Source organism: Tursiops truncatus, chromosome 4, assembly GCF_011762595.2.
Source record: "Tursiops truncatus isolate mTurTru1 chromosome 4, mTurTru1.mat.Y, whole genome shotgun sequence".
Classification (NCBI taxonomy): domain Eukaryota; kingdom Metazoa; phylum Chordata; class Mammalia; order Artiodactyla; family Delphinidae; genus Tursiops; species Tursiops truncatus.
The window spans coordinates 88,313,883-88,326,658 of NC_047037.1; the positions used below are offsets into that span (position 1 = coordinate 88,313,883).

General features: G+C 38.8%; 1 protein-coding gene across 4 annotated transcripts in view; it reads left to right on the forward strand.

Annotated features, from left to right (window-relative positions):
• The window catches only part of MORC1 (MORC family CW-type zinc finger 1), a 360,669-nt gene that overhangs the window by 240,863 nt on the left and 107,030 nt on the right, over positions 1-12,776 (forward strand). For all 4 annotated transcript variants that reach the window (XM_073804253.1, XM_033855850.2, XM_073804254.1 and 1 more), the window contains 3 exons: positions 5,041-5,166; positions 9,952-10,031; positions 10,737-10,810. In XM_073804253.1, the coding sequence (XP_073660354.1) occupies positions 5,041-5,166; positions 9,952-10,031; positions 10,737-10,810 (280 nt within the window). The remainder of the gene's footprint in view (positions 1-5,040; positions 5,167-9,951; positions 10,032-10,736; positions 10,811-12,776) is intronic.

Here is a 12,776-nt window from a genome sequence, read left to right on the forward strand (position 1 = left end):
GTCCTCCATCCCTGAAGATCACTGGGGACCTTTATTAGGATGAGAGGGGGAGTTTTAGGAAATTTTGTAAAGTGCTTCTGTTACCTTTGAAATCTTTTTTGACTTCCAAACTGTGAAGGCTTGATCACTCCTATAACATTTTTCCTGATTCCCTTTTGGGGGGCCAGGATCATATGACCATTTCACTTGGTCTGTTATATATGCAATTTCCTTTTGTCCATGTTGTTTTCAATTACTTAATATCTTCTTAACATATTCAACTTTATGAAAAAATGGAAGAAACCACGGACTCTAGTAAAAAAAAAAAAGGCATGTCATGGAATTGGCTGTTATCAAAAGGGCCTTTCTTGCCCCTGGAATCCATCATGGCTCAGGATCTCAGGCAACTAGAGGAATCCATCCAAAAGTAATGATATAATACGGAGTAATGATATAATACGGAGTAATGGAGTTGAAATTTTGTGCTAAGTAATGTTTTGAAATTAGGTGTCATGTTGCCAGTGTGTTTCTAAATTGACAGTCGTTGGGCAGCATTCCATAATGTCTCTAGTTTATGTCTTAACTGAGCTGGCTAGGAACACATCAAAAGTCACAGCTTCAGCTTGTTATAATGTAGTGCTTGCCATACTACGGTTATGGCAGAAGCACTTTCATTACTTTGCGCAGCTTATAACTTTTCTTTTAAATTGCCTCTTTGAGTTGACATTTCTCTTAGGTATAATCTACCCTGAGATTAAATTTGGTTAGCCCCTTTATAGTTCAGAACTTAAACTAGTTTAGTTTAAGTTCTTCTTTATATTCAAGATAATATAGGCCTTGTTAATTTCAACTTCAAGAACTCTTCAGAGATTTTATAGGGATTTTAGCAATAAATTTAGAAAATTATAAACCAGTTTTGGTTATAGTATTTTCATGAATAGAAATATGACACTTCAGAGATACTCCAAAAGGGATCTAATTTAGTCTGGTGCCCAGATTTTAGAGTTGTTTTCTCAACTATGGAAGGTAGCTCAGTGGTTGGACTGGATGGGAGTCTGTTGTCTGTGTACCCAGTGTAGATAAATGTGGAGGGTGTCCTAGGTCCAAACACCTTCAAGCGATTGTTCTGCTCCCTTCTTTCAGGAAAACTGCTTTACATACTACCCTGTCCAGTAGGTCTACCAGGCAATGGTTCTTAAAACTGGTGGAGTTAAAGAAACACCTGGATAGTTAAAAAAAAATTCACATTCTCAGACTCCAGCCACAGAGAATCTGAATTGGTAGGTAAAGGAGATTTGACCTTGGTCATGAGACCCCTCTTTCTGGACCCTCTCCTACCCTTAACATAGTTTGGTGGTCCCAACACACCAGTCCACCCATGATATGCCACATATGGAGCAACACTTCCAACAGCAGGAGGACAGGGTGATTAGTCTGGGAGAAGAGAGAGGCCACACAGAGGCCACAGCCACAGCTGGAGGCTAAATTTGAGACTTTTTGCGAATACCCATTGCTGAGTAGGGGACAAGCACATAGATTACCCCAGCTCCTCTATCATATTCCACAGACTATAAAGCCAGTTTCTGCCTGAAAATTTTCCCTTCTCAAGTCTGTCACATGACGGGGTGTGTGTGTGTGTGTGTGTGTGTGTGTGTGTGTGTGTTAGGGAGCTTGCTCTCTCTCTTCTTTTCTCAGTTTATTATAGACAGTTAAATAGAAAGTAAGAGAGAAAGATGATACAGACAAAAAGAGAGAAATATGGATACTTCTGGAAAACTTTAGGTTGGAAAAGACATTTAGGAGGAAACAAGAGACGAACACCTCTTGGAGAAGATCTATGAAGCAGCTCCTGCATGACGGAGAGTAACACTATATTTTTTCTTAGATCTTCTGAAGATACCATGATGACAGAGTACATTTGTATCTCAGTTTCCCCAGTGGGTGGCTTTATTTGTAAACACTGGTAACATCATCACTGAAGATGATCAGTCATTAAAAAGTCTTGTATAGGGAACCCTCTGTTGTTCGTTTTAAATTAAGCCAAGGAAGTCCTGAATAATTATCATTTATTCAACAAATGTTTATTGGTGAGGATGCTAGCCTCATGGAGGGTACAGCCTGATGGAGATACAAGTAAGTAAACAGTCAACGACACCACAAAGCGGCAAGTGCTGTGGAGGGGGCCACAGAAAAAGGAGGGGAGCACCGGAGAGTGACTCACCCAATCTTGGGGAGTGAGGGAAGGCTTTGAGAGGAAGTGCGATCTGAAGCGTGAAGAGCAGCTCACTGAAAATGGCCACAGAATTGAATGTGTCAAGGCTTGGGGGTAAGAAAGCATGACCCCATATCTGGAGAACTGAAGTGGTCCTAAATGGCTAGACTGAAACTGGCAGGAGACGAGGCTGGAGAGTTAAGTGGGGTCCAGATCATGAAGGACCTTATGTATCACATAAAGACGTTTGAAAGTGACATTGGGAAGCCTGTTTCATATACAGATGTCATATTTAGCCTTCTTTGTCTTTCTATCACTGACATGATAATAGCATAAGAAGTATTGCTGTTCTCTTTGTCACAAGTAAATAGGAACTTTCAAAAGTAGGTGTGTGGGGGCTTCCCTGGTGGCGCAGTGGTTGAGAGTCCACCTGCCGATGCAGGGGACACGGGTTCGTGCCCCGGTCCAGGAGGATCCCACATGCCGCGGAGCAGCTGCGCCATGAGCCGTGGCCGCTGAGCCTGTGTGTCCGGTGCCTGTGCTCCGCAACGGGAGAGGCCACAGCAGTGAGAGGCCCGCGTATCGCAAAAAAAAAAAAAAAAAAAAAAAGTAGGTGTGTGTGTAGAAAAGGGTTAATGCTAGAAGTCTTGCTTGCAAGATTGGCCCTTGGCTGGTAAACAGTTCCCCTCACTGATATAAAACTTTCTGTAACAGGTGAAGGTGGCTCACTGTGTCCAGACTGTGCAAATAACATGATATATGCTGAAAATCTACTTTTTTTTCTGGGACTCTGGAATTTTTATACATGCTAGGCAGAGGGTGTTTATATGACCAGCCCCAGTAAAAAGACAAAAACAAAAACAGAAGCAAAGAACAAACAATGATGAAAAAGCCTTGAGGGCCCAGAGTCTCTAATGGGCTTCCTGAGGCAGAAGCATCACACACACGTTGCTACGTTTTCATAGCTGGGGAAAGAGTATTCTCTCTGTGACCCTTCATGAGGGGGAGAATATAAGAAAGCCACACGAGGATTCCTCCAGACATCACCTCTCTTTTCCATAGGAGCCATTGTATATCCTTACTTCGTCACCGTGATAAAGCTTAGCCATGAATACAATTACATGCTAAGTCCCGTGAGACCTTCTAGCGCATCTTCCTCACGTAGGGGAGGTCTTGAGGATCCCCAGCAAACATGCTATGAATATTTACCTATAAATATTAATGGAATGAGTAAAGAAGTGACCTGTTAAGAAGTAGACATATTAGTGTCCTTATTTTATATTTGTATAATATTTTTTTAACCAAAACTTGTCTAACCCAGTTGGATCTCTCACCAGATTTCTCAAATTCTCCAACTTGTCTCTGAATTACTTTTGACTTTTACCTTCAAATGACAAAGAAGTGTTAGCTTTGAGGAGAGTCAAAAGAAGGAGCTTCTAGCTGTAAGGGCAATTTCAAATCAGGAGATCCAGAAAGGATTTGAATAATGGCAGAAGTCCTCAGAATTTTTATAGTGTCCCAAGGTGACTTTTTTTTCTCTCTTAACAGGGGAGGACTTACTTGACTGTGCAGCTTCTGGTATACTAATAATTGACTACATTACTGTAGTCATGCAGATAGCCTTTCGTGTCACATTAAAGCTGCACTTGTATTTATGGAGTAATAGCCATGGACTAGATACCTTTACGTAATTTATATTGGGAAATTCTACTGAAGGCTTTCTTTTTAAACAACTAATAGAAATTCCTGACTTCATAATGAGCTTCAGATCCTGCTTGGAGGAACTTATAACCAACCAGGAAATCCTTGGACTGCCTATGGATTTCGTCTTCATTTTTGTAAATTCCTTGGAGCTCGGTTCTTTCTTACTGAGTAATTGCCAATAATGTGACCCCATTGAGCAGCCACCTCTCAACAGGCTTTATATTTCCTTTCCACCAACTTGTCTCCCTCTGGACTGAGGTAGGATTATAAAAATGATAGGTTTACTGCTCCCTGCTTTCTATTTGTGCCTTGTAGCCCTTCCCTTGTAGACTTTTCTAGCACCCAGGAGATGAAGAGCACTACTTCTTAAGCATGGCTGGGCCTGTTTTTGATCTTTATTTCTTGTCTAATTGGAGAGGATTTACAGTTCACAAGTAGACTTTAATATAGAAGGTCCCTGGAGTTGTTGTTATACAGCAACTCAGCGACTTCTCAACAATGTGCTGTTTTACAAGGGTAGTTTTCTTCATAGGCTATTTATGTTGTTTCTGCTCCCATTTTATTGCCTTTCCACCCTTTATTTTTCTCTTTTCTTTTTCACTTATCATGTTATCAGACTTCTCCCCTCAGCTGGCCATTAATACTTATTTTAACACTTAATTGCACTTACAGAGTGAAGTTTTATGTTTCTTGTTCATAATTTTTAAAGCAAATGAAACATTTTATTGTATTTCTCTGTTTGCAGTAACTTCATGGAAATGTATTTCATTCATGTGGGCCTAGATTCATTTTGTTATGTTTGAGCGGGGGATTGTTTTGTATATTTGAGGCGGTTTTGTCCTTCTGGGCTGATAGCTTTAATGAAAAGTATCTTTTCTATTGCTGATGTAAGTCTACTTTGAATTGGCTAGTTGCCAACCAGAGTTCAGTTCTAATCAATGTGTAGGTTATTCACGGAAGCCCTTGTATTTAGGGGTGTGTGAGTGTTGCAGGATTTGCTGGTATTTGTTGTGTCATTAGGTTTAGAAAAAAGTTCCTGAAGCTGCTAGTAGTAACCATTATGACTTGGTAGTCTTATTTTTTCTTCTCAAATAATGTCATTATTATATTGTCTACAGTATGGCCTTTGATATTTTCTTTTCTAGTTTTCCAGAGAGACGGTCATTCAGAGCCTATACATCTGTTCTGTATTTTGACCCTTGGATGAGAATATTCATTCAGGCCAAAAGAGTTAAAACAAAATACCTATGTTATTGCCTCTACAGACCCAGGTAACTCACCTTTGTTCAATTATCTTCATAGAGTTTTCATTTGTAAAATACCTCCCACCCCAATTGTTAAAGTGATTTGATAGTAAGATTTTTATAATTTGATAGTAAGATTTTTACAATTGCAAATAAAATTCAAACTGCATTCTGGAAGGTTTGCTGAAGAGTAATTATATGAAACAAATATTTGGCCATAATAGTAACATACTGGAGTGAACACTGCAGTTAGATGGTCCCCCCAAGTAGGAATATGTTATTTACTTCAGTGACTCCTAGGTGCTTTGATTGTAATGGGTTCTATTAAAAAAATCTGTTCACTTATATTTTCTTTTTACTCAAATATATTTGAACTATTAACATATATGTGTATGTATATTTTATATAGAGAATGCACATATGTACATCTGGTTCACTTATATTTTAATTACCATTTATATTTTAGCATAAGCTTTTTTTAAGCTTACATTTGCCTATGATATAACTTATCTTGCACAACTACGCATGCTATGAGAACAGTTTTTTTTTTCTTGGTGTGTGGTGTGTGGGTGGTCATTTATTTTCTAAACATTTATCAAAACCTGTTAGTCTGAGATTGTGCTAGAAAGATAAGATTAGTTCTAGTTTTCAGGAGTTTACTATCTACTGGGAGGAATATTTAATGCTTGTACATTGTCTATATGTACGCCTTTTGATATACATTGTTATTTAATTTTGGAGTGACCCTGTGGGTTATGTTTTATCATCATTTAGAAATAAATAAATGTCAGAACTAGATAAGAACTCAAATCTTCTGGCTCCGAATTCTGTACCAATTCAAATTCCATGCTCTTTCCCCTATACCACACTAATTCTTTATAACAGACCCACATTTGTTATATTGTCTTATTTCCATGAATAAGTAGTTGCTGTTCTGGGGCCTTGCAATCACTCATATTGATATTAACATGAAAAATTGTGGATCTCTGAATTGAATGCCCTGACCACACACGAATGGATTCCTCAAAAGCTTTACTTTTGATTTCTGATTCTACTGCAGGTCATATTTTGAAAAATGAAGTACACCAAGCCTGAGACTTACTGTATAAATCTGTTTGTTCCTTAATTCATATCAAAGTGATACTTCCTTTTCATCAGTCTCATTCTTCTGGGAAGCACCAAGGGTCTCCTGGATCAATCAATATAGCTCATCTTTTCAAATTAAATTATTCCTCTCTTAGTGAGTTTGGATAAAAAATGGTTTAAGCCAGTGGAAAATGTGGATTTATCCGTATATTCTGAGGGAATTTTATTAAATTGAATTTCGTCTACCTAAATTACTTATATCAAGTGATGGCTGTTTCCTACCCTAGTATATTTTTTAATGCACCTTTCAGTGTAATATTCTTAGATATATCTTACCAGGAAGTAGATATAATATAAATATTTATTTTATTCCTTCAAAGATACTTAAGGAGGCTCTGGTACTTACACGGGGCTCTGATAAACTGTTAAGTCTGATATGTTTTGGGATCTACAGTATAGCCAGGTTTAATTTTTCATGGCTTTATCCCTTAGGCTTAACTTTCTCTCCATTTGACTTATTTACTTGCATATTGTTTTCCTCACAGCTTCTCTGGTGGCAAAAGTTTTGTGTAAGAAGTACGTGGCGTTCTCTGCATGTTATTTCACCCCTAGTGGGGTGACCCTTACTTTATTTCTTCCTTAAAAGGCACTCTAGCTCTAATGGCTGTATGGAAACAAATTAAAAGCTGGGAATGACCCTATAGGACCAGAGTAGAAGCATGTAAAATGTATTAAAAATGATTAAATACTCTGTCCACTTGACCATCCAGCCTCCAATAAACTTCTAGACATGAACCCTGAAGTATTATTTATAAGAATACATACCTATACTTTATGGTCAGTCATTTCTCTATATTTTCGTAGCAAACAGAAAGAAGAAGATTGCATTTTAATTGTGTGGATGGACTTACAGTTGCTGTAGTTCCTTTACCCCAATGTCTCTAACAAGTTCAGAAGGTGCTAGGGGGGAATTTTTGGTGTCATGTCATTGGTTTCCTCCCTTAATCATATTCTCTTCAGTGTTTTTATCAATAGCTTGGGTAAAAAACAGGCATGTTTGAATTCATAATAGACCCTGAACTAGAAGGAGTATCTTATATCAGGCATAATGCGAACAAGATGTGAGAGAGTTGAAATACGAAAGATAAATGTAGTATAAATAACCTACAGTCCCGAATTTAGATTTAAAAAATCTATTGTGTTAATATCCTAGACTTGGACAGTGATTTACATGAAAAAAAATAGATGTTTTCATTGACCACAAGCTTAATCTAAGCTGATAGTGTGACAGGGTTGCTGAAAATATTTATGGAACTTAGCGAGCAGCACAAGATGGTAGCCATCCGTTCTCCCCCCGCCCCGCCGCGGGTGCCAGCGGCTCGGGCGGCGGGAGCAGCGGCAGCGGCCAGGCAGCCCAGCTTCGCGAAGGCTCTGCGCCCGCAGGCACCCGGTCCGCGCCCGCCCCGCCGCCACGATGCCCACGAGGAAGAAACCGGCTCCTGCAAAAGTAGAAACGAAGCCAAAAAAGGCGGCAGGAAAGGATAAATCTTCAGACAAAAAAGTGCAAACAGAAGGGAAAAGGGGAGCAAAGGGAAAACAGGCTGAAGTGGCTAACCAAGACACTAAGACAGACTAACCTGCAGAAAATGGAGAAGCTAAAAACGAGGAGAGCCCAGCTTCCGATGAAGCAGGAGGGAAAGAAGCCAAGTCTGATTAATATCACCCACCTGGTCCTATCAGGGGTCCCTGTCTCCCTCCTTGTACAATCCAGAGGAATATTTTTATCAACTATTTTGTAAATGCAGGTTTTTTAGTAACTAGAAACATTTTTAAAAAGGAGGGAGTCCCACTTCATCCCATTTTTTAAGTGTAAACGCTCTTTTTTAAGAGCAGCGTTTGCTGGTTGTTTATTTTTTGGTAGAGTCAGAAAATAGTGGGATATTGAATATGGGAGGCTTTGATTGTCTTGGGTGTCAGCTTAACATTCCACAGATGGGGGATAGCTTTTCTATCCTATAATACAAAGCACACTAAATGGCAGTTTGGAGACAGTTGTGCATTTAATGTCTTAAACGCTTTACATTACTTGTTTCCCATGTTGTTTTTGGTAGAATTGTTTCCTAAAGGAAACCACTCACCCCTTGATCTTGGCTCTCCTGGGCAGAATTTTGTGCACTTTGTAACATCTTTGGTAATGGTAGTCCAGTTCTTCTAGTAACTGTTAATGTGCTGTGGACGACTGACAATTTGAGTGTGTAGTGTATATGATATTAAATTGTGAATTAGTTGGACTTACGATATAATAGCATATTAGTATTTGAAGGTATTGGTACTTGATATCCTGTGAAGGGAAATTTGCCTCCAAATTTTAAGCTGGAAAGTCACTGGAATAACTGTTCAGAAAAGAATCACAACTACATGATTTTTTAGATTTTTGGTACGTATATTGAGAATTGTGTACAAATTGAAATGTCTGTATACTGATCCTCAAAACAACCAATAAAATCTCAATTATAAAAGAAAAGAAAAGAAAAGAGCAAGATGGTAACACTACCAATAAACCATGTCCTGCTTATACCATGTCTGGAGGGTGATGTTCAGATGAGGATGCTTTAGGAGGGAAGGGACTTCCTAGCTCACAGTATAAATTAACTATCTGGTTATCTGGTAGGGGGTCATTGGTGGAATTGAGCATCATGCCGTGGCTGAGGGAATACACAGGGCCTGAGTGAAAACGTGAAAAGCTGCCATGTGATGGTTGGAATTCTAGAGGGCAGAACTTGGATGGCTGGATAGAAGTGGAAGACAGAGCTAGCTCAGCCTGAGAGTGTTAGGCTGTTTTTGCAAGGCAGAGACACACAGATTACCTTTTTCTATTGGTGTATATTTATTTATTTAAATTTATTTGTTTATTTATTTATTGGCCGAGTTGGGTCTTCGTTGCTGCGCGAGGGCTTTCTCTAGTTGCGGCGAGTGGGGGCTACTCTTCGTTGCGGTGCGTGGGCTTCTTATTGCGGTGGCTTCTCTTGTTGCAGCGCACAAGGTCTTAGGTCTTAGACTGTAACAGAAACAAGCTGCTGGCCTAATTAGGCCCACGAGCAGTATTTTGCCTATGCCTGGCATAGGCTCATTGGGCATATAGATGTAGACTCTCTCCTCTGCCTGAACAGATGCCTCTTTTTATATGTCTTTAAATGTTTTGGCTTCAAGAGATGTTCTAGAATTCTCCATCTAACTCTCACTGCCTTTCTAAACACTGCCTTTCTAAACATTGAAGTTATCAGAGAATGTTAAGCTCCTGAGTCTACATGGGTATCAGACAAAATTAGGGACTGAGAGAAGCAGTTTATCCAGTATCAGTGATGATCTGGGTAAGAGGGCTAGGTATATTAACCAGAAACTTTGATAATGGAGCAGTTACATAGAAAATTTTCTTTTTAAGAAAATTGTCCTATTTTACATGTATAAGTGAACATTTGTGTGGCCAGAGATTTTCTTATATCTCTCCTGAAGTTCCCTTACTAAAGCAAAATTGCCAAGTATCAAAAGGCAAGAAATTTTTTTTAGGCCTAAACTTTGCTGACTTACCAGCTGAATGCAACTTACTTGATGACTTTTTCTTAATAATAACATATCTCTGGAGTATATAGTCTTCCTAAAGAACATTTTTGTATTATGAACTTTAAAATGATAATCTGACTTACGTTCTTTCTTGTTTCATTTCAGAAAGTATCTGTATGTCACATCTTCTTTTAAAGGAGCATTTAAAAATGAAGTTAAAAAGGCAGAAGAAGCAGTAAAGATAGGTATGTAATTACCTATGGCCTACATCGTTATTGTTAATTTATCCAGCAGACGTTAATTGAGCAGTTATTCTGAGACATACCCTGCTTTGGGCATTATAGGAATAAACACACGTAATCAAATGTAATTCCTACCTCTAAGGAACTTCATAACACGTTTTCCATCTTTGATTTTGTCTAAATATGATGTTATTATTATAAAAGTAATTCAACTTCTGCATACACACTTGGAACTAGATTGATGTATATTAGGGTTGTCCTGATGCAGAGTTAGATCATTTTAGAGACTGGTGTTGCATCCACTTTAAGAAGGCATGCTCTACACATTCACTCCTCCCACAAAAGGACAAAGCCATCCTTCCCCAATGATCCAGGAGGGAAGAGTAGCTCTGTATCCATATTTCATGGATTTTAGAGAGTTTCCAGTCAGCCAAACATTCAGTCATGACTTTTGAATTCGTATGTGTGTGTATATATATATATATATATATATATATATATGCCCTATAAGTTGTCATGACTTAGAGGACCCTGTATGGCTACCTAGTCTTGGAATGTGTGAAAGCTATAGAAGGAATACAGGATTTTCTGAGATTATCATCTGTAAGCCATTCTTACTGGTCATGGATATATTATATATATGTAATATTCATTTAAAGATGCTTGAAAGGGTTTCATTTTATTGAATCATCTTGCTTCTGTTTCTAGCTGAACTCATATTGAAAGAAGCACAAATCAAAGGAAACCACTCTGACAGAGCTTCTTTGTCTTCTCCTGCCAAGGTATGACATATAGAGTAGTCTTCTTAAATGGTGAACAGGGTCATTTGCTTTTTCCTGTACACAGATGACTCTTATTTATCACTTACTTCTTAAACCTTTAAACAAGCTCAGAAGATTGTTAATTTTAACACAGGTAAACAGATGGGTGCAGAGAAAGGGGAGGAAACTCAGCAAGTGGGGGTAGGCTGAGATTGAGAGCAAAGGTGAACAAAATGTGGGGTGAATTGAGAAGGAAGGAAGATCATCACAACTCATTTCTTTAAAAGAAAGGGAGGGCTTCCCTGGTGGCACAGTGGTTGAGAGTCCGCCTGCCGATGCAGGGGACATGGGTTCGTGCCCTGGTCCGGGAAGATCCCACGTGCCGCGGAGCGGCTGGGCCCGTGAGCCATGGCCGCTGAGCCTGCGCGTCCGGAGCCTGTGCTCCGCAACGGGAGAGGCCACAACAGTGAGAGGCCCGCATACCAAAAAAAAAAAAAAAAAGAAGGGAAAAGTGATAGAGAAAAGGAGAAAATAATGAAAAGCTAGCAGAAAAAACTAGCCTATCAAGTCTCCCTGAAAATATCTCTTCAAATTATAGCTCCCTATGGACCTAAATAAATAGGAAGAACAAGGAGAAGACTAATAAGCAATCCTTCTTTCTAGTGCTAAGAATTATTTACTGTAATTATGAATATTAATAACAATGCTTCCAGCTTACAAAGCTCTTTTCTTATGAGTTGCTCCACACAGTTCATAAACATTCTATGTAATCCTTGCAATATGCCCATGAGTAAGATAGGTTATAAAGAACTATTATTATTAATTATAATGCATAGAAACTAAGAGAAAAAGAATATTGCAGCCGGACATGTATTTTAAGTTTGCTAACTTTTACCAAAAATATGGTACCAAGCTTGCTACCACAGTAAGTCATTGCACGACATATTTACGTGCTTGCATGGGATAAGGAGGTATAGGGAGAAAAAAATGCTTCACTTCACCCTTCCTTCATCCTCTTCTGCGCACTCAGTATATGAATTCTTTCTGTAATTTGCCCTCAAACTTTCAAGAGCGTGTCTGATAAAGAGCTCTCATATCTAATGGTCATGAATATGGGATGAAATCAAAGAGTAGCACATGTTAATTCCCCAAATCTATCCATGACTTTCCCCAAATTCTTTTACCTTTTTCTTTTCACTTATTTTTTTTAAGGTAAACATAGACCTATCTTATTGTTGTTGACTTTTAAGGAAGAGTTTAAGCTTTCTTTATTTTGTCTCTAAAAAAATCAATCCTTGGCTGTATGTATTTGGGAGACAAGAGAAACAGACTCTTTCTAACGGGTCAGGACCTTGCTTTCTTCTTGCCTTAGCCAGTTACCTCTCGCTGCCCCTTTGCTCTGTGCTCTAAGTTCATTGACAGGAAGGGCAGGGATGTCTTTGAGCAGCTTGCTTTGTTGCTCTGATGCACACTGGTTTCTTTAACTCAGAGAAGAGAGCTAAGCAGAATGACCTCGGCTTTTGACCTCTTAAATTCCTCTAGGCGGTTGGGTGGTTGAATTTGAAGTGAAGTACTTACCAAGCATTTACCATTTTCTTTTACTTTAAAGGCCGCGAAAATAAGGTTCAGTCAGAGGTATAGCCATCAAATGAGATGCCCATCTTTCACATCAAGTGGATGGATCACATTAAAAGTCTATTCTTATTTGTGAAATAATAACAATGCATTTTTTTTTCTGCCTGGTTATAGAGAGCATACCAGAGATAGGGTAGTGAATGAGCCAGTATATCAAATTAAAAGAGAAGAAAAGAAAGACAGGTGGGTACCAGTATTGAGGCACTCTGAAAGGGAGAAAGCCCAGGATAGGATACCCTATAAAGGGAAAGTTTGCGGAGGATTAGTTAGGGGTATATATGGAATTTGATATAGAGGAGACATTTTCTTTTGGCCTCTGATAAAATTTTTTAATTACAATTTTTTTTTTCCC